Here is a 23,181-nt window from a genome sequence, read left to right as displayed (position 1 = left end):
TCAGTATTTAACGCTCTTTGTATGATTTCGTCATAATTCCCCTCTCCCTGCCTAGAATATATATTCCGGACGACTTTCTCGTTGTAATCCTTGGATTTATTATCCCCAGTTCTGCACGGCAAGCCATGATTTTCAAACACGACCGCGAGAGCTTTGTGAGTAAGCGCATAAATTAATTTACTTTGAACATTAAATCCCTCAGAGCCGCTGTATAATGCACTTGCATACACCGTGTTTGTCTCTAAATTCGTAAGCCCCGAGGCATTTCCGTATTTTTAGGGGTACATAAAACATATTCTGCTACAGGAGAAGTCGAGTACAATTTTAAGAGAGCTGTCGTATTGAAGACACTGGAGAGTAAGGGATGGAATCTCTTCCATGTCGATTTCACGATATATACTCTCCACTATGCTAGCAAAGTTGGAGTCGCTATGATCTCCACGAAAGGTGTTAGTCCTTTGTGTCATTTTCTGAACATGGGAGCCCTTGTGAAGCCCTTGAAAGGAAACCGAGTCTGAACGACAAGGGACGAAATACTCCGTAATTCACCGTTGTAGTTCTGGACCATTCCCAAACGACATTGCTTCTTCCTTTTCCTCCGCATTAGCAAACACAATCCCTAAATTAATCAGACATGGGTGTGTCTTAAACATCTTCGTCCTGAATGCGGTGTACAGGACTGATTTTCCGCGGATCGTGGTTAAAAAATCCCTCTCTGTGAGGGACGTTTTGTAAGAAGCCTTTTTGCGGTGAGCAATGTGTATTCGAACAAAATTTCTCCTGCACCCTTCTAAAATCCTCTATTAGCCATCTTCTAATAGTTTTCCAATTGCAGTAGGAGAAGGGTGATTTCTGGCTATTCAGTAGCATAGTAAAGTCCACTCTTGCATTGCAATCTAGGTCCTCTATACTTGACACAACCTCCTTCTGCTACTCAGCCAACCCTACCCCCATATTTATTATCATCTGCCTCACATCTTTTCTCCCCAAAGCAACCTCGACGGCTTTTTTTCAGCATCTTTAGCATCAAATCCACCGCTTTTCTCACCAAAGACACCTCAACGGCCAGTTTTCATATTATTTTGCATCGAAACCACCTCTTATCTCGCTAAAGCCATCTCATTAGCCACTTACTTATCTTATCGATCAGGATAATAAGGTATCTCTTACAAGATTTGGAATTCATTATCTTGATGTTTTCCTATTTTAACCTTACATGCATTATTCAAAGTGATTTGATAAATTTTCATCACTCTCATCACGGTAGTTGATTGAAGCAGGCCAAGGATAGATGCCTCTAACGCAAAGTTATGTGAGAATGTATGTTTTCGGGAGAGAGTGGGAGAGAGGCCAGCGAGGCCGTGTGACTCAAAGAAAGGGTTGCTGATCATTTCATAGCCATGAGAACAGAGAAAATAATATAAAACATGCTGATCACAAGAAAACATCGTCATTAAAGATTTCGCAAACAGTCGTCCATGCCTTAGGCATTTTCGTATCACGATATGCAGTTGAATACGCATTGTTCACCGCAAATAGACTTTTTACAGGTACTTCATACTCTCTTTGTTTTTTCTTATTGCTTAGATGTACAGTATGCTCCTACGCCCTCAGCATGCCAGATCATGCTATCACCGCTTAGATATTGACCAATATATACCACAACCGGAGTCACAGAGATTTAGCAACTGTTTTTCTATTTCCCCTTTTCAGCATGCAATCTCCTGTCGAAAGTCAAACAAGATTATTTGAATGTTTTCTACAACTAACGGATTAAACTGAGTTTCCCACGTACATTTCAATGCTATCGATCACGCCAATGTTCCAAATGGTGAAATAATTGTCAGACTCATGCGCATAATATACGAGAAACAATGCATGTGAACTGTAAACGATTTGAATCGTCTACCCATTTTTTATTGGAGTTGTAATGCATTACAAATTTAGGTTTATGCGTTTGAGGAAACACAATTTCATCAAAATGCATTGTTGGTAAGAGCGATACCTCTTTATTACCTTTAGGCTTGCAAGACACTAGCGTCATTTATGTTTGATAAACAAAAATGGTATTAACTTTTAATCCATCATATGACTAAGTGGTTATTATTGGTGCATTATCAACCTCCTTTTTATTGATCGTATTATTGTTAGACCCTAATTTTGAAATTGAAGAGCTAAAGGTAAGATATGAACCAGTTATTGAGGGTGACATTTCTTCCAGCACATCGTATTTCTCGCGAAATTTATAAAACGATTAGCATTCACCTTTTGACTTGAAAGTAACACTTCCGCCATTGCAACAAGTAATTAACAATACGAATACCGAAAAAAGGCAAGAACATAAGATATTACGTAACATTCAATTGCATTGTGATTGATTGATTGATTCAAATTGACTTCTTTCTGAACCCATGGAATTGAAATGCTTAGTGAGGAATTGACTGAAAAAGAAATGATCAAAGTATTTGATACATATGGCCTTAGCATTAAGTTGATCAGCTGGAATTTTGAGGTTCCGGCGTGGTGAGCAGGGCTGCGTCACTCCTCGTCCTCGGAAGGAAACAGCTGTTCGATCGCCGAGGCAGCGAAACCCTTCCGAGCTCCGCCAGCGATGTCTTCAATGTCAGTCGAATGGTTCCCGCTCGTACTGATGTCCCAGGAGGCGGCCCGCGATGACTCTCGAACGTTGTCTGCTTCTCGCGACCGTCAATTCGCAACACTATTTCTCTTTTAAAGCGAAATAGAACCGACTCTAAACCACGAAACTACAACCACAGAAATACAAATCACGCTCTGCTACCAAATAATGTGCGCGCTGATTATGCAGTTCTGCAAACGGAACCAGTATCTCGGAATACGCTCGAATAGTTTAAGGACTAGTACTATGTGGTTGAGATAATCTAAATAATTTCACTTAATTAAAAACAACTAGGTATATTCGTGGTATAAGATACACACATACAAATTGACAAAGCAATACAACAAAGAGCTTTTTCACATGTGGCCGGATCGATGCATTCTTCTTGGAGTAGTCGAAGCTACAGGTAAGTCTCTCGCTCCGCACAACCTTATCCACGGAGCGATCGTAAGCGAGAGAGTGCTGCTCAGTCAGTCTGCCGTCGAGCAGCATGTGACGTGGCTCGAACAGTTGCGCAGCGATATTCGAACAATTCATTTCATTGATATTTTAAGACTTAACCATGGCTAGCAATGTTTTCAAGAGGACATATTATTGTTATTTGAACAAATATGCTGATTGTGTTGCAGGCACTCAAACTACAACCCAATAATGATGTCATCATTGAAAGGAATGTGAGTACTGTGGCGTTTTTAGTGTACCCCCCCAAATTTTCCCACAGAGGATGTGGCATTTTTAGTGTCCCCCTATTTCTGGTACCCCCAGAAACTCTGAATATATCCGCAGAACTTCTCATGCTAAGGACTTCTCGCGCATAGGCCCTTCGACTCAAAGGCTCGCAGACTCGAAGTCTCGAAAACTCTTGTCTCCGAAACTCTGCCTCCTAAACAGTCTCCGAACTAGACATACCTGCAGAGCAAGACTTATATAGGAATACTGCGGAGGAATACCTACTCCTTGACAATCATGGGGAAATGGGTGCGGAGGCACCAGTTTGCAGCTTGGAGTGAGAAGTCCTAACTTAGTCCTATCAGAACTCTCTCTCTCCCTCCTACACATCACGCCACTATGTCTCTCCCCTCCATGATCTCCAATGAAATTGCCAGAGTTTGACTGATGTCTCCCACCCATAAGATTGAGGGGAAAAATTTCGGCCTGCCTGCTGGCCTGCCTTCCCACCACGGCTGGCTTGTCGGGTGACCTCCGGGTGGCCGGTCAACAGGGGCGCCTACACGGCGATTTGCAGCTGATTTGAACATCGTCCTAATACCCCTCCTCACCTAGGCAAAATCCCTCTCCTCCACCCAGACACGATGGCAAGCCCTTTCTTGCTCGGGCGCCCGAGGTGGACGGATGGCTTGACTGACATGGGTGGTTTTAGAAAAAATATACATCTGGTACTTAGTTTGGTAATATTTGCTAGGGGATCTTTAGTTATCATCGTTGTTTTCTGCAATAATTCTGACTTTGAATAATTCTAGTTCCAATAGATATTGACTGAAAATACCTCGTAATTTTTTTAAATTATGTTTCTTGAGTGGTGATTTCTTATTTGTGGAGTCTTTCCCTGAACCAGCTTGTGACCGATGATTGGAGTTCCTTATGTCTGAGGCTTACGTGCACAATCTCCTAGATTAATCCACGCAATGCCACAGTATATCAACAATTAAAACAGACCAGCCCCTCAGTGCAGCACTCTCTTCATCAATCGTATATTATTGTTAACTTGATATTTGCATATTAATTACAAAGAAGCACTACATGAACCAACATCGATCATACAATTGAACATTGATTAATCATACAATAACATTAACATTATATTGAAAATTATTTTGAGACAAAGTGCATCAAGTCATTATCGAAAGTGTTGAAATACATGGCATACATACCAGCAAAAAATAAGAAGTTTAATATACATGAATAAATTATTTAGTCCTTGAAAATGTAGCAGAATAAATTTATTTGAACATTTATGAAACCAAATCACAATCCTTACTGAATATTTTTAAAAATCATTTTCAACATTATTGGACATTTTTTATTTACACTCAAGTAGAACTCGTAACATTAAGAAATATTTACCTTGATTGCTAATGAATAACAATCAGTTATACAACTAAGACCTAGCCCTGTGTGTTTCCAAATGAAAGAAAAGGTTAATATACAAAGAGACAGTCTTTTTAGATTCATCGCAAGAATAAGGCTTCTTTCCGATGTGACCGTGTGTGTTAGACACTGTTTTGTTTGGTACAATAAGACTTTTCACATTCATTGCACTAATATTTCTCCTTTGCACAAATCCGCATGTGACAGAAAAGGCTGTTTTCTTCAGAGAAAGAGTTTTCACATTCACTGCATGATTAAAGTTTCTCCTTCGTATGAGTCCGAATATGACAGACAAGGTTACTCCTTCGAGAGAAAGACTTTTCACATTCATTGCATGAATATGGTTTCTCCTTCGTATGAGTCCGAATGTGACAGACAAGGGTATCCTTTAGAGAGAAAGACTTATCACATTGACTGCAAGAATAAGGTTTCTCCTTCGTGTGAGTCCGCATGTGACAGACAAGGTGACTCGTTTGAGAGAAAGACTTATCACATTCATTGCAAGAATAAGATTTCTCCTTCATATGAGTCGGAATGTGACGGACAAGGCTGCTTTTTTCAGAGAAAGACTTATTACATTCACCGCAGGGATAACGTTTCTCCTTCATATGAGTCGAAATGTGACGGACAAGGTAACTCTTTTGAGAGAAAGACTTATCACATTCATTGCATGAATACGGTTTCTCCTTCATATGAGTCGGAATGTGACGGACAAGGTAACTCTTTTGAGAGAAAGACTTATCACATTCATTGCATGAATACGGTTTCTCCTTCATATGAGTCCGAATGTGACAGAAGAGGTTACTCTTGCGAGAGAAAGACTTTTCACATCCATTGCAAGAATACGGTTTCTCCTTCGTATGAGTCCGCATGTGACTGACGAGGTTACTCTTTTGAGAGAAAGGCTTTTCACATTCACTGCATGAATATAGTTTCTCCTTCGTATGAGTCCGATTGTGACGGACAAGGCTGCTTTTTTCAGAGAAAGACTTATTACATTCACCGCAGGGATAACGTTTCTCCTTCATATGAGTCGGAATGTGACGGACAAGGTAACTCTTTTGAGAGAAAGACTTATCACATTCATTGCATGAATACGGTTTCTCCTTCATATGAGTCCGAATGTGACAGACAAGGTTACTCTTGCGAGAGAAAGACTTTTCACATCCATTGCAAGAATACGGTTTCTCCTTCGTATGAGTCCGCATGTGACTGACGAGGTTACTCTTTTGAGAGAAAGGCTTTTCACATTCACTGCATGAGTATAGTTTCTCCTTCGTATGAGTCCGATTATGACGGACAAGGCTGCTTTTTTCAGAGAAAGACTTATTACATTCACCGCAGGGATAACGTTTCTCCTTCATATGAGTCGGAATGTGACGGACAAGGTAACTCTTTTGAGAGAAAGACTTAACACATTCATTGCATGAATATGGTTTCTCCTTCATATGAGTCGGAATGTGACGGACAAGGTAACTCTTTTGAGAGAAAGACTTATCACATTCATTGCATGAATACGGTTTCTCCTTCATATGAGTCCGAATGTGACAGACAAGGTTACCCTTGCGAGAGAAAGACTTTTCACATCCATTGCATGAATACGGTTTTTCCTTCGTATGAGTCCGCATGTGACTGACGAGGTGACTCTTTTGAGAGAAAGGCTTTTCACATTCACTGCATGAGTATAGTTTCTCCTTCGTATGATTCCGAATGTGACGGACAAGGTTGCTTTTTACAGTGAAAGACTTTTCACATTCATTGCAGGAATAAGACGTTTTTGCTGCTCGTGGACGAACTGCGCATGAGTTGATATTCGAAATACAGCTTTCCCTCACCTCCCTAAAATTGTCATTCTCCCTTGATTCTCCGAAGTTATCCTTAAGCAGCCCATTTCCTTTTTGTCTCGCTCCTTGGCTCTTACCCATCAGCTGATTTAAACTTTTGGAGGGGATGAGCTGACACGACATATTAGTTTCTCTCCTTGAAACAAAGGTTATGAGAGACGAATATTTTCTGACTGACAAATTTGAATCAATATCAAAATTTCCAGAACCGAAATGAATCTCGAGGTGCTTAATGAGATCAGATTTGGCATCGAATGCATCTCTGCATTTGAAGCAATGATAAGATTTTTCCCTGGAACTGGCACGCTTCCCAGGATTTTTGATCATGCAAGTACTTTTCACTTTGTTTTCCTGTATAACTACTTCGGGGCCATTCTTTCCATTCTCAGTGCTCCTGAAAAACTTGATGGTCTCTGCATTATCACAACCACCTCTCTTCTCATCAATAGTCATTTTTGCTCTATCCCCTCTGATTTTACACGCATATCTAGATTCCAAATGTAATCGTCCAACATTACGAATTGAGCAGGACCTCATTTTATCACCAAGCAAGGTATCAGACTTTTTAACGTCTTTATCCATCACCTTCTTTCCTTTCCTTGAATGTGATGCTCTAATCTTCGGTTCAAGGACTGCAAACAAGGCTGAGGCTCTTTCAGGAGCTGTGGACTCTAGAAAAGAATTTCAAATAAAAAAAGGTAAGGTCAGGCATGAAATCTACGATTCGTTGAACTAATTTATAACAGCCTTTGGGCAGATATCAAGGCAGCTGCTTGAACCGACCGTTCATGTAGATGCAACAAACATAACAAGGTGTCGGTTAGTTTTTACGGTGTTTTCCATGCATTTCTTAACAAATAAAATTTCACTGCTCCTCAGAGTAATTGAGCAAAATATTGCATACTAACCTCAATTATCTACTCGAGAAAATATCTCAATGCACTTTTTCATGCACAGAAGTAATCATAAACTGTATTAACAGATGGCATGCATACACATAATGTGGAATTGAAACAGTTATCATTATTATAAAAAAAAAACAAATAATTCCGTAGATTATAAAGATTAAATATACAATATATAAATGTCAAGGAATTAGATAGGCAAGAAGATAATAAAAGCTCACAAAAAATCTCTTTCTACTTAATAAATCATAGAAAGGAAGATGGATGGGCAATAATATGGCATATTTTGAGAAATTGCTCAAAGGACAGCATGTATTAAAAAAGAAATATTTGTCAGAATTATAATAGCAGTAAATTAAGATCACATTCTCTGAGGGGCACACCACTCTAATTCTAATGAAAATTTCATTACTTTCACACCTAGCATTATTAATAAAATCATTTCAAATACAAAGGTATGGGGTATTAACACATTCGCTTCCGGGCCCGAATTCTACTGTCATTCCGCGTGCGCCAGGCGAATATTTTCGAACCCATTACCAAACGGCAATAATGATATTGAGCCTATCTCCGGGTTTTACTAATATTTCTCGGAATATTATCACTCATTGCGTGATGCGCTATCGCTTGTAACTTAAGTCACGTGCGACGCCATAGGGCATCTCCCCTTTTTTGACAATGCCTAAAATTTGATGAGACGCCATTTGGCGGTTCAGGCATTTGGATCTGCGTACCAACTTTTTAGTGTACACTGAAAAGCTATGATTGAAAATAATGTTAAAACAAATTTTAATTGTTGATTATGCTCTTTATAATATTTGCTACCATACCCGGAGATGATTAGTGCAATGACTTAAATTTGGGAGACTTAGGTACGGCTGATCCGGACAGATCATAAATTTTGTAGAAACACGTTTGGGTTTACTGAGGGCAACTTTGCGGCTCATCGTCTGCAAGAATTCTTTGTTCGGGCCTTTCTAAAATGAAGATACAGCGCTAAAAATAGTGCGAAAAATACTAATACTAATTTTATGTTATGATAATTTTATCCTCTAAATTACCAGACTTCGAAGACTTCCTTCAGTGTTATTTGTATTTACCAGGTAGTGCGTTGATTTATTTAGACCCTATCAACGGAATCCCGAAGAATATGCATCCATTTTTCTATAATTTATGAACTTAACTACAGGAGGGAGATCACGTGGGCACCTGGATTCCGTGTTTCACTCCACACTATAAAAGCATTAACAATGCAAGTCCCAAAAAGAGCATAATCGGCCACCTTGTGGTACCACCTTACTGTTTTTCGGTGGGTGCAGTGATACAACGAAAGGGTGTCGGCAATGTCAATTCCTCCTTTTATTTTATTGTACTCAATCACCATCTTTGGCTTAGTAACCACTCCCCCTCTTAGATTTATTTCCCCGTTGGGATTATCTCCTATCTGATGGTGGTGGAGATCATGAATACGTCGCGCTGATCTTCCCAATTCTATGCCGTTGCTCCACAAGTTTTTCATAGCACTGAAATGCCTTTCTTTAATTTAGCCGTCGTTATTTCTCTTAACTGCCCTTTCCTATTTTTCTTAATGGTTCCCACAAAATTATACTTATCTCCCAAGATTTCTTTCCATAAGCGCGGGATGAATCACCCCACTAGAAGTATCTAAACATTACAGCAGGAGCAGGGGTGCCGACTTACAAAAAATATTGGAAGGGCCCAAACCGGGGACCTTGTCTCTGTAAATTTTATAAGTAGTGAATTTTAAGTTTTTTAAGCATTTTAGAAGAGTCATATGATCAACGTTAGAACCCTGATCACTGGAATCTAGATATCTGGACACTCCGGGGAAAATGACAAGCATGGCACAATTTTTCCTCACATCTGTAACGAATTTTTGGGGGGACTCGGGCCCCCTCAGGCCCCGTGGAGTCGGTGCCACGGAGAAGGAGTTATTAGAATGTGAATAAAAAATGGAATAAGGAATCATACCTCTATTAGAAGAAGAAAGATTACCTGACTATGAGGATTCATACGACTCCTCAGACACCGTGAATTAGCGGTGTCCCCTTCAGAAAATCCTTCAAGGTCGTTGGTGGAACCCGAATTGTCAGAATAAAACATATGCTCGATTTCTTCTTCGTTAAAACGTTTCTTTCCCCCAATTATGCGTGACGGAGTACACGTGATATATTCACTAAACTGGTTATCACTGCCGTATCGAGGGCACAGGCACAGAGAATAAATTTGGTATACTGATACGCTCTTCACTCGGTTAGGTATGAGCGACAACTGAGGGAAGGAAAGAAACGAAAAAAAGCTCTGGAAATGTAATTTGAAACATTATGTGGAGATATAATACCTCAAGCTCCACTTGAAATATAGAATGATATAGCCATTGAAAAATGGCACTCTCGAAAAAAACATGAGAAACCGAAGGCGAAAAAAATGAAATTCGAGCTGAAATGTGTTACCAATACCCTCCCTTTACAGAAGATAACATTGTCTCATCAGTGCATAAGGATGTGTAGCTTAAATTTCAAGTTCTATACATTGCTTGATGATTCAACGAAAAAGCTATTTTGACGCCTATTGGCATCTCACTAGTTGCGTCCAGCGGCAATGTGAGACGCCATATGGCGTCTCACTAACTCGGATTTGAAGTTATGTGAGACGCCCTATGGCGGCGCGTGGCAGGGAATGTGTTAATGATCTCATACCTTAAGTCATTATAAATTAAATAGGGATAGTCAGACGGGATTCCTCATATCCAAATATCTGCAGTTTTTGCCCTTCATCTGATATATTGTATTCAAAGTTGCGGAAGGCATCGGATCTGGATCCGAAATTATATATTATGGCTTCTCTGAATCCACACCCCATATGATAAGAGTGGAAAGGGTTTTAACACTATTCGAATATGCCCTCACAGTGCCACTGATATCTCTTTCTGCCAGTCTTAGTTTGAGAGCCTGGATAATTCACCATGGGTTGGTATAAAAAACCATCAGAACAGACCAAATATGCAGAACGTGAAAATGACAAAAAGCTTGTTGGGTTTGCACAATGCATCCAACATTTTGAAAAAAGGCTTTGTATGCAAAGACGCACTAAAATGACAGAAAGTATATTTTGTAACATATCAGTAGCCTGATTCCCTACCTTTTTCCCGAATCGATTTTTCCGACGACCTTTTTCCCGAACTTGTTTTTCCGAATCCATTTTTCCCGAAAGCTTTTTTCCCGAAACCTTTTCTCCGATACATTTTTTACCAAACACCTAATTTCCCGATTGTATAAAAAAAGCTATTTATCGTAAAATTCAACAAGTGGGACTCCAAGTCCCTTACAATGACCCAACAGATAGAACCCTCAAAACGACAGTTCATATGATGGCAGCTTTAGCGTTTGTTCCAGTTGAAGACGTTGAAACAACTTTCGAGCTTCTAAGAAAGTACGCGGATAAAAATATTCCCAGACTTGAGCCAATTATGAAATATTTTCAAGAAACATACGTCATTGGTGTAAAAGCTGTTGGCAGACGACGCGCTGTTCCTCCTCGATATCCTCCTAGTCTATGGAATCAACATGAAGCTACAAAAGCAGGTTATGCAACAACAAATAATGCATCTGAAGGTTGGAATAACCGATTTAGGTTACTAGTCGGGAAAAACCACCCGGATTTATACTCAGCTGAAAAAGAGCTGCAGATAGAACAAGCTGACACAGAGGTTGTCTTGTGTATGAACATATTTGGTTATGAAAAATATGAACTCATTTTTATACAATCGGGTAATAAGGTGTTCGGTAAAAAAATGTTTCGGAGAAAAAGGTTTCGGGAAAAAAGCTTTCGGGAAAGAGGACGCGTTACGATTCGGGAAAAAATTATTTCGTGAAAAAAAGGTCGTCGGAAAAAAACGGTCGGGTACCCAGTAGGCTACCCCAACAAAACTTCCCAATTCCATCTTAGGGCCATCTACAATCATATGGTTTCACTGGCTGACCGAGTATTCAGGGTTGAATTCACCATGGATTTAGTCTAACAAGTAATCACCATGAAGCCTGATTCATGACGAAGTCTGTAAGAATTTATATTTCATTTCCTCACTTTGTCGATTCATAGATTTACATGAAAAAGCTGAAAATTGGCAAAGATACCTGATTTCCAGGTTGTCCATATGTATGTTTTCCGATTCCCTTACACTTCCTTCATAATTTATCTATTTTCAGATGAAATCATCACAATAATATTTTCATTTTTAATACGTCCAGAGTAAATTTTCATAAAAATCAAAGTACTTAAAATGAGAAGCAATGTATAAAATACTTCCAGAACATCCTAAAAAAAATTAACTTAACAGTTAAGAGTCAAATTAACATCCAATTAATTCAAACTTCCTCCAAGAGAGTGATGACTTGTAATTCGCTGGACCACCTTAAACAATTTGGATGAAGCTGCAACCTTGAAATCTTAGCTAATGAGAATAAGTAAGCATGGTCCGGTAACCCACTGTCATCACTCTGCAGAACTATGACTGCTGCACTCAAGGTATTAAATTGAGTTTCGACATTTTTAGCCAAATCAGTTTTTTTCTTATCACACTTTTTCCATGAACAACTGTTAGACCTATTAAAGCACAGTTGCCTAGAGCACAAAACAGTTCGTTTTGTCTATGGACGCCACAATTGACATGATACATAACTGGAATCTTATGCTTATTATTCTTCACAAGTGATTCATTGGGATTTTTTTCTATTACCCAGTCTTAAAGACAATATTGTTAGTTAAAGTACAATGAAATTCCCTTATGAATGCAACTGACTGCATATATTGGTTAATGTCACTGAAGCATAACGAAAATTTTACTAATCATTTGCCGACCTCATTACATTCTCCAGCTGAACTATTAACAAAAGCTAAAGAAAGTATAGATGGATGAAAAATACAGATGCAACATCCTTAACAAGGGAAGTGTCCAAAAACCGGGTCTCAGATTTCAATCGAATTTTCTTTTGTTATACATAGTCTATTGGGAGATGTTTTTGAATCGGCCACAATATGGGGTTATATTACCAAATAGTTTAAACTGAAATGCGGTTAAAAATTTACAGGTAAATATATTCATGTATAAGAGACACTGCAAATGGTGAGCATTAGTTCAGTGGTTTAAGTGCCCAGCTGTCTTGCCGAGGACCTGGGGTATAGAAAAACATTAAAAATTATCAATGAAATTCATGAATATATTGATGGATTCATCAGTAACATAGACAATACAAAAATACATAAAAAATGGCATGCAAGGTTTGCAAAATTCCATTGAATTTTGAGACCCGGTTTTGGAACATTCCCTTGCCAAAATTAGTTACAAGTCTTTTCTGTGAAGAGGCATTTTCAAGCACAGAAGAGCACTCACCCACCCCCTCCATCATAGTCTTCATGGCCATTGTCCGATTCTGAACCAGCACTCCATGCTCCAAAACAGTAGACTGAAAGTAATCAGATTTCAGATTTACCAAAAACAAATGAAAACTAAAATAATAAAAAAATGAAACAAAAATCTTAAATCTTGTGACTCTCTGGCGTGCATACAAAAACAAATGACAAAGTGACAACACCAAGACTAATCCTAAACACTCGCCAATAATCCACTGTCCTGATATAAATATATACTCCTTTCTAGAGAAAAAGGGTGGGCCAAAAGAACAAACAAAAGGCAAGGTACAGTCACTTTCAAAAGTAGGTCCACACGGCCAGCGCGAGCAATTACGTTTTTCTCGGTGATCGAACTTCGGGTATTGGCTATGCCTTCTGTGTCTTGAACGGGCCAGTTTGACTTACTCTCACCGTCCGCGCAAGTCTTCCCGAGGCATTCTTCACTATTCCTAAATTCTTCGCGACTTCCCCGACCCCCAGTGCCACAACACAAGGCGAAGCATATGTTCTCAGTCATGGGATTCCCACCCTGATAGTATTCTGAGATGGGTATTACGAGTAGTCTGGCTTGCACTAAAAATAACAAGACGTATCTGCGTCGCAACGCACATAAGAGGAAGAAACGAAAATTGGAATTTACGTCTGAAAGAGAATTCAAAAGGTTTCCTACAAAATAACCTTCTAGATTATACCTTTAACACATTATTACCAACACCATCAATATATATTGCTCTATGTTTAAGTATTTCAAACACACTGTTTGGCGCATTCATTATTCCTAACCATTTTCTTAAGATACATATGTTTACCATGGTTTATACTACAGTTTTCTACGTGTCTCATCACGCGAGAAATCAAAAATATTAATGTGCGCTAAATTGTAATGTTTAATTCTGTATCATATTTATTCCAGTCGTTACTAACATATCCCATATGAACAAATATTTAAAATGGAATCTATAGTAAAGACATTAAGGTATTTATGAAGATTCCTGAAGAAAATGGAAATTTCATCAAAGATTTAAATTAGGAAATGGGAGGCTAGATTTGCTCGATATTTATGTTGAATGTTATCCTATTCAGATTAAGGGTAACAACCTTAATTCTTAAAAGAGGTCGATAGTGCAGCAGTGAATCCGTTGTGATTTTATGCCAAGGTCATGGGCAAAGGCATTCCTTTGTTAGAATTTCGGTCTGAGATCGTAAAATTCTACGAGGCAAGAAATTGTTTCCAATACAATTGCTGATGACATTTGGCATGAAAATCGGTGCCCAATGGCGGGAAACCTTAGGAAAAATTACAAACCCCAGCATGCTCGTCAAGGGAGAATAGGGCATTTAATTTTCAGGCATACTTATAATTCCCAGCCAAGATGTCGAGTGTGCAAATCAGAGATAAGTTCTGTTGTGAAATGAGCTGTTTAATTCCACACAGATTATTGAACATTGAATCAGAAAAGATGATGAAAAATAAAATATGCAACCTAAGTTTTGAAAAGTTCTTTTTTGTTTTTATTTTCCGGAGTTTGCCCAGCATTGCATAAACACAACATAATGAAAATCATATATTATGATAAATATGATAATTTTTTTCAAAAAATTAATCTTAACTAGGTCAAAAGAAACCGTAACATAAAAAAAATAACCAAAGGTAAAAGCCCAACATGGAATCTGGGGAATAATGGGTTAAATGAATGTGGATTTCATGCATACCTCCATGGCATCAGTCTCCTTGGGAGATAGTTCTTTCTTGGCTAAAACCTGCATACAGTCAAGGCCTGTCACGATGCCTCCAGTACCTTTAGCATCCACCTCTTCACCTTGGGAAGATGTTGACGCCTCTGCCTGCATATTAGTTTACAATCAGCATCATTAAAGACAGGGAGATGGAAATATATAATGAGCTTGGTGAGTTTGCCAAAAAAAATGATTATCATATATTGCATTGATAAATGTCTATACACTACCCCAAAAATTCACTCGTTTATATTCACAGTTACAGCATGTGTGTCACATTTGCATGCCCTAAATTGTACAATAACTATAATGTATCAGAGTGCTCAAAAAGGGAAATAACTCATGCTATCAAGAAAATGCAGAATTAGTATCAAGTAAAAAAAAAACTACTACATAATGTGTATTGTGTGTACACTACTACATAATGTGAATGATTTTTTCTCTAATGTTTGAATGAATGACTGGGACTATAGTTTAATTTTTTTTTAAATTGCTTCAAAATATTGTTGCCCTCATTATTCTTTACTTTGACTCATCTTCCACACAAGCTAAAAGTGTTTAAATTCTGTGGATTTTATCTGCTAGATGTTTTGTATCATGATCAAAATTCTTATTTATCTTTCAAAATATAGATATGAGATTCAATTTTGGGCAAATCACTCGCAAGAGTACGGAAAAAATACAAAGCATGCTGTGTTGAGAGATAGATGAGTTAACTCACTTGCCAAGAGTGCAGCATATCGTTAGCTCATCCTACTACAATGCCTGGACCTATTACCAACCGTTAATTCCCATGGTAGCCTTTACAAATTCGTCTGCGTTTTGTGGATGATAACCATAATCCCTGCTTTTTTTTACTATTACCATTCCATTCATTCATCTAACAAAGGTTACTATGAAAATGCAAGGGGGTGTTATTCCATACGTCGGCATAGCAGTTTTTATTTCTGTAGTGAGCCTGGAAATAAATAGCTAAGGAGTATAAAGGAGCAATTCATAGCTTGCAAACAATAACGGAGAGTTTCACTCATTCCACTGCCTATCTAACCTTAAGTACAGTGGGAAAATTACCTCCCTCTTAACATGCAAGAAGTATGCCTAAAATGATCGTTGGCCTTCTATTATCATAACATTTTGATATTTGGTGATTTTTATGGGTGCTTCACAGGTAGCAACTGTTTAAGAAGTGTGTTACTTTAAGCAAACGAATATAACATTTAAGGTAATAATCTGAATATATTATTTTTTTAAATTTTAAGGTTTACCAATGCACGTGACTCTACAGTGTATGCAACCAGCTCCACACTAATGGATCTCTGTAAAAATTTATGTATATTCCACAAAACCTTAGTTCTCCATATTTGGGCGTAAAACTTGATAATAGTCTCCTTGGAAGAACACATTCAGAAGATCTGCAGAAAAATGAGGTCTACTTGTTTTTTTATTCTATCAGATAAATTATAGTTACTTATGTATTAATCCCATTTTATTATGGTGAATTCTACCGGAATGTGATGTTTAGTATCCTTATCTGGGGCCGTAGACCCAATTATAAAATAATCTTTAAAATTCAAAAGAGGATGCTGCAGCTCTTAGGTAAAATCTCTCCTTCCACAGCCAGTCACCCCCTACTTCAAAAATTAACTATATTATATCACCCCGTTGTGTTCATGTTAACTGCAACTTTTTGAGCAAAAAACTATATACATAGATACAATGAATTTATTCATATAAAAATTTCTTTCTTTCTTCATTAGTACTGTTTTTGTACCTTATGCACTCCTTTACATGTCTTATGTTTGTCTAAACAAATCACTGGACCAATTAAAATATTTTTATTAATATTATTATTATTTTGACTACCTGATAAGAAGCTTGGAACACGAGGTCATTAGTGCTTGCACTGAGTGCATATCCTCCTCCATCATCACTGAACTGATATGATTTCACAGAAGTGGACCCACATGTTTCCATGCCACTCTGAGGAAAAAAGAGAATTAACACTTCATTGATACAGGTTTTCACCAATTGCAAATTGCAATTAGAAGCAAAAAGATCACAACCAACACATCAAATATAGGGCATATGCATAACTGGAAAATTCCCTGATTGGCTATTCTGACCTCAGAGAAGGCGGGATAAATTTATCGACTTAACAAAATATGGCCCATTTAGTTACTCTGCCTTTTCAATTAGCCATAGGAAAACCTTCCTAAAAAGGAACAACAAATTTATCAGCAATAATTTGAGACATCAAGGTCTCATGACATCATTATCGACAACCAAGATTCTTTGTCTACATGTGCAGATTGAGTACAAAAAAGTTGATTTCATCCATTATAAGAAATCGTTATATTTCATTTCAATCGAAGTTGAATACATAAAATGCACCATTAAAATCAGCTCACGGAAAGAAATTGATGCCTCTCAACAGCCACCCTGGTTTGCCAACATCTACCTAATACCCTTTCAAAATATGGTGAAGGACAAATCCTGAGTCCCCCATATAATTTACTCCATACAGTTCTCACCACATCCTCATTTGCTACAATTAGAATATGCCTTTTTAGGAGCAATTCATGTTTGGTAGATTTGACTAGAAACTGCATTACCTGATTATGTGGCAATACAGCCAGCCACAACCAACACAACAGGTTTTATCATTCACCATGACAGTTTTTTCTCATTTGGAACGATTTCACCAGGCAATCCTGATTCAAATCATTAGGGGTGCCCAGCCACACTATGGTCGGTGATCTGTTGATATGACATCACAATAACTCAGCATGAGAGTACCAAATGCTACAATAGGTATAATGAATTTCACTTGTTTTCCTTCCATTTTCTTTGCAACATGTCACAACATTTCAACATGTCTCTTCACGGAGGCGAGGCTTGGATGTTGACAGCAGCAGAAAAATCTGGAGTAGAAGCATTCGAAATATGGTGCAGCCAAAGAATGATGAAGATAAAATGCATCGGCCATGTAAGTAATGGGGAAGTGCTACAAAGAGTGGCAGAAAACAGAATTCTTCTGAAAACCCTTGACAGTAAGCAGTAACACTTAGTTATGTGAGACTGATGTCATACCACAGAACAGAATGGGGGCATATACAGTTAGTTATACCACATAATGAGACTGATGGCCTGATAAAAAGTCGTAGAAGGACTGGTGGAAGAATAGCAAAGGTTATAAATGATGTAAAAGAGAAGAAATATGTACCAATGAAAAGGTTAGCAGACAGGAGAGTTGCCTCAAAGATATCTTAGGACTTATGAAGTGGATCCACCCTTCTGTTTTGTGGTGATTGGGAGAGAGCATGGTGTTTCTATGCTGACAAAAATGGGAAATGCCTTAACATCAGAGCCCTCAATTGCTCAGTGAGCAAAGGTGAGTGATCAGAGCAGCTCTATGCCCCTATTCTGTTCAGAACAATGAACCATTCATTTTGAATAATTTCATCACCAACGACACATATCTGTAAGTTGGAAAAAAACTTTCAGGGAAATGGGCCAAAACTTTTGGGATTTTGATTCCCTTAATCCCCCTTGAAAAAGAAACCATAGTCAGGAAACATTGGTGCCACCCAAAAATTTGCAAAGGACACATAGCCCGGAAGCTTTTCTTTATCCAACATGATTAACTGTGAAAGTCCTAATGAATACTTATGATACATCTCAAGTTTACTTATTCACATTTGACAAAGTTAGGGTTAAGGTTTTACTTTTCTGGCGATTGATACAGGAATGTTCCCTGGAGGAAATATTTCTGTGATCATATTCCTATTCCATATTTGATAAAGGAAGGGAAAAGGTACTGTTATTATTGTAAATGATATTGGAATACTTCATGGAGGACTGAATTTGTGTAGTAGCAAAAATGTGCTTAACAAATCAAACATAAACTTACCAAGTCGTCAGTTGCCAATGGGTCAAAAGCATTACTTGAAATTCCATCTGCATCCGGTGTGTTCATCACAGGATAATTATCTTCACTGAGAGGGTCTTTATTCTCGTCTTTCACAGTTACCTAGAAGATAATGCTGGGTGCGAATCAATGGGGGCAAAATAAAAATGTAAATAATTATATATAACAACAACAAAACATCCTCTTTCACCTAGGACCACTCATGCTGGCTGAAATCATGTTTGCATAAGATTTTAGTGACAACCTAAAATGAAATGGCTGACATGACCAGTTCACCCTGCACACCTTGGTGTGGCATGCTTCTCAATGTGCTAGCCACAGTAAAAGAGGGTCAATTCTTCACCTTCAAACTCAGAAATTATGCCATCCAGTAGATCTTTGATTTATATTTCCATTTATAATGCATAATATGTTGTATTTAAAGTGTCCATGGCACAACAATAGCGACAGAGAGATTAGTGTTTTCTCATTATTTGCAAAGGAGTTAAGTAAAACCCTCATTATCTGTGAATCCATTTTGAGCCAGAATTTCAAGAAGTCTGTGATGACATTGTCTCCTTAAGTCAGTTATTAAAAAATTTCTATACAATAACTCTAATAATTTTTTCCTTTTTATGAACACACCAACACGTTCCACAGAAGAAAAATTCTTTTCATCAAATATTTGAATCTACTACAGGTATCCCTCATCAAAAACCATAGATATGTTACAAAAAAAGTCTTGTTAAGGAAATTTAGTGACAGGAAAGAAGCATACACGATTCCAGCAGTAAAATTTCCACATTCTGGATCATTGACTGATTTGTTTGTGAGCTGTTTTACATCTATGGGCATCTATGTAGTTGAAATGACAAAATGACAAAAAATCCAAGTGATTCAAGATTGCAAACACCCAAAATCTTTGATAAGGCCGTTTTACACGGGGCATGGAATTGCTCAGATTAGAACGGCATTTATTTCTAAAATGGCTAGGAATTGCACAAAAGCATGAACAAAATTAGAACAGGGGCTATTTTGTCATCTCACATTCACTCATTTTGGCTCATGTGTTCTAGCATTTCACTCTTATGCAAGATGCATTTTGACTGCACCTTCGCTCACATGTCCAATTCTGCTATAGAATGGTAAAGCGAGCCTTACAGCTTCAATCCTGAAACATGAAAAAAGTCACCTTTGGCTGTAACGTACCAATCAGGAGGCACGAAAAAAAAACAAATACTGTGTTGTTTTACTGGAACGGAAGCATTCATAGTAGTGACCAACCCCAGCATCCACACCGGAAACTCATAACAAGCACCCAGTTAAGAGGAAGTTTTTGCAATGGATGAAGGTACTGTACGAGGTTTTCCTCAATTGAGGCATGTGCACTCACAAAACGCAAAGGAAACTGACAATTGAAGGGACCTTACAAAACTTCCTTTGGTTGAGAGAGACACATTCACTCTACATAAAGGAAATGTGTTTCCTTCAGACCACTCCAGCTGGGCAATGTACTAATGAGATTCTTGCCACTCACAGATCAAACTCCAGAATATCAATATTCAATTAGGGAGGAGTAATGTCACAAAGAGCGTGTGGTTTGAATGAGAGTTTTGGCCACTTAGAGCAGAGGCAAAACAGCTGGAACTGTGGCATTTTTTAGTGTTCCCGCCCCCAAAACTTTCTGGTACCCCCCTCCTCCAAACTTATCTGCAGAACTTCTCCTGCTAAGGACTTTTTGTGCTAAGGTTTTTCGCGTAAAGGCCCTTCCACAAAGGCCCTGTCTCGGAAAATCCTGTCTCCAGAAAATCCTGCCTCCAGAAAATCTGCATCCGGAAACCAGCATTTGAAGCCAGCATCCAAAACCAGCCCCAAACCAGCCTACCTGCAGTGCAATACTTATATAGGACTACTGCGGTGGAATTCTTACTCCTTGGCAATGAAGGGGAAATGGGTGATGAGTCTCTAGTATGCAGTTTGGAGTGAGAAGTATTACCATAGTCCTATCACATATCTCTCTCCCTCCAACACCTCACCCCACTATGTCTCTCCCCTCCTTGTGTTCCAATGAATACCCCTCTGATTCGACTGATGTCTCCAACCCAGAAGTTTGAGGGGAATATTCTGGCTGGTATGCTGTTCACTCCAACCCAGGGATGATGTTTTGTGGATCAGCCTGTCAAGAGGGACAGTGACGTAGCTGATAGAACATCGCCCTCACTACCCCTCCGCTCCCTCTGAAAAACCCCTACCCTCAATCCTGTCTCGTGGTGGAAGAGCCAAGCTCTCTTCTGCTTGGGCGCTCTTGTTGGACGGACGGCTAGTGGGACAGCCGATTTTAGAAAAGTTATACTGCTGGTATTTCGTTTGGTAATATTTCCTATGGGATCATTAGTTATCATCGTTGTTTTCTGTAATAATTCTGATTTTGAATACTCTACTTCGAATAGATATTGAACGAAAATACTCGTAAATTATTTTTGGCAATTTTTTTCTTGTGAGTGTGCTCTCTTGTTTGTGGGGTCTTTCCCTGATCCAGCTTGTGACCAACGGTTGGAGTTTTCCCGTCTGGGCTTACATGAACAATCGACCAGATTTAACGACGTAACGCCACAGAACGATAGATCGAGGTTCCGCTGTACATTGAATTGTCTTCATCTTTTCTTTACCCAGGCTAATAAAGAAGTGCCACAACAAGCTGGATCCTTCATTGAAATGAAGGAGGAAGATGGCTTAAACAAAGAAAGGGCAATAATAAGACACAGCCCAGTTATAACCAAGACAAATGGGTTGAACAGAGATTTCACACAGTTGTCAACAAGTCTACTCCATCATTTCTATAAGAATATTTCCAGTGTTGTACAAGTGATATTGACTGAAAAATATTAGTGTGGTTTAGCTTTCTGCTTCAAACTGAAAAAGCCCTCAACTGACGGTTGCATAACTATGAGTGACTTCCCATAAATATACTTATATGTATGACAGACACCCTCTTTCTTATAGCATCCGAGAAATTTGTACAAATGAAGGTGGTTCAAATCAGGTTTCACTGTGTATGAGAACATAACTTACCAACTCATTGTCCCTGGGCAGTACCAAGTCTGGCACAGAAATGTATATTTCAGTGGTTTGGGCTGAGCATGTGAGCTGTGAATTGTTTTCAATCACATTCTGAGTGAAGCCCTTAGTCTCCACAGAAGGCCCCAAATTGTCATCAGCTCCCCCTTCTCCTTCAAAACACTGCAGAAAAAGTAACAGTGAAAAAACATTTATCTCCTTACAAATACATGCATGGGATGCTCTAAATTAATATGAAAAAGGATGTTCAACGTACTGTCTATGCTTTCATATAAAAATGGATTGGTGTCAGCATGCCTGTTAATCAAGTTTTCGGTCTGGTAAATATGGGTCTCTTTGGTCGAATAAGTGATGTCTCAGCTTCTGGGGCAAAATTCATGTTTGTGCTTGTTAATGATTATTCCAGGAAGCCATTTTGCTATTTTTTTGAAATCCAAAAGTGAAATATTTGATAGATTCAATGAATTTAAAGCTTGGGTTGAGAACAGGACTGATAAAAGGATTAAGGTTGTAAGATCAGGCAATGGTCATGAATAACCTAATGAAATGTTTGATTATTTTTAAGGGTACAAGGAATAGAGCATCAGACTAGCACCCCATACACCCCTGAACAGAATGGTATGGCAGAACGTGCTAATCGCACAATATGTGTAATGACTAACCGTGTACCACATAGAGCTATTCAAGGTAAGACTCCACAAGAGTTGTGGGGAGGAAAAATGTTTTACTTGACTGCTTCTTGGGAATAAGCCCTATATTGACACTGATGTCGCCAAGATTCATCCAAGCAGGAGTGGTAAAACTGTGGTGCTGGCATCAAAATGAAGGGAACTTATTTTCAGAGCAAAAGATTTTAAACGTACTGCCTTTGAAGAGTTACCCAGGTTCCATGTGAGAGAAAGATATAAGATCAGGGAGAATGAAAACTGACAGGCTTTAAATGATCGACAGATGGGTATACGATCGCTTTGTGGAAGCCAGGAACAGGAATGAACTGGTGATGACTCGGACTTTACAAGAATCTGCTATTTCAGGGTGATTTCAGCACATGTCTCCAGGATTTGAATTCTATGCCAGTGCTACATGGGTTGCATCTTTTAAGAGACACCAAATTGTGAAATGCAAAATAAGAAAATATGTGTCCGCGAGCGAGCATCTACTGAAGAAATATTGCACAAAGCAAAGTAGCACACTAATATACAACAAAGTATGATATTATGGCCTCAGGAAAGTTGCTTTCTAAAGTTTTTATTGTGCATGTCATAACCTGCTGATGATTTTGGAAAGACAGCCATGAAAATTAAAATGCAAGATATCCCAAAAATATGAAAGAAAAAAAAGACCTTCCCATTCAAGTAGTTCATTACAATCTCTACTCCAACAGTTTTTCCATGCCCTTCCATGATAAAAATAAACTCCTCCATTGAGGAGAGGTTTACCCTCCATTGAGGGTAAGGGAAGGATAGGTTTACTCTTCCTATATCCTTCAGCAAGGATACACGAAGGGTACTTTAGAACATTGGTGGGTAG

At 38.5% G+C, this 23,181-nt stretch overlaps 2 protein-coding genes across 3 annotated transcripts in view; one reads left to right on the top strand and one right to left on the bottom strand.

Moving 5' to 3' along the window:
* LOC124173201 overlaps positions 1-23,181 on the top strand; it is a 323,014-nt gene that overhangs the window by 153,142 nt on the left and 146,691 nt on the right. The window lies entirely within an intron of this gene.
* LOC124173308 (zinc finger protein Xfin-like) lies at positions 3,467-21,679 on the bottom strand. The gene is made up of 7 exons (XM_046552826.1): positions 21,646-21,679; positions 18,577-18,696; positions 16,530-16,646; positions 14,643-14,774; positions 12,910-12,982; positions 6,423-7,262; positions 3,467-3,726 (listed from the first exon to the last, which is right to left on the bottom strand). The coding sequence occupies exons 2-7, from the start codon at positions 18,640-18,642 to the stop codon at positions 3,467-3,469; spliced, it is 1,488 nt and encodes a 495-aa protein (XP_046408782.1). The 5' UTR covers positions 18,643-18,696; positions 21,646-21,679.

This window comes from Ischnura elegans (genome assembly GCF_921293095.1).
Source record: "Ischnura elegans chromosome 13 unlocalized genomic scaffold, ioIscEleg1.1 SUPER_13_unloc_4, whole genome shotgun sequence".
In the NCBI taxonomy this organism is placed as follows: Eukaryota; Metazoa; Arthropoda; class Insecta; order Odonata; family Coenagrionidae; genus Ischnura; species Ischnura elegans.
The sequence above is the reverse complement of the archived record's forward strand: the minus strand, read 5'-3'. Positions and strand labels throughout refer to the sequence as shown.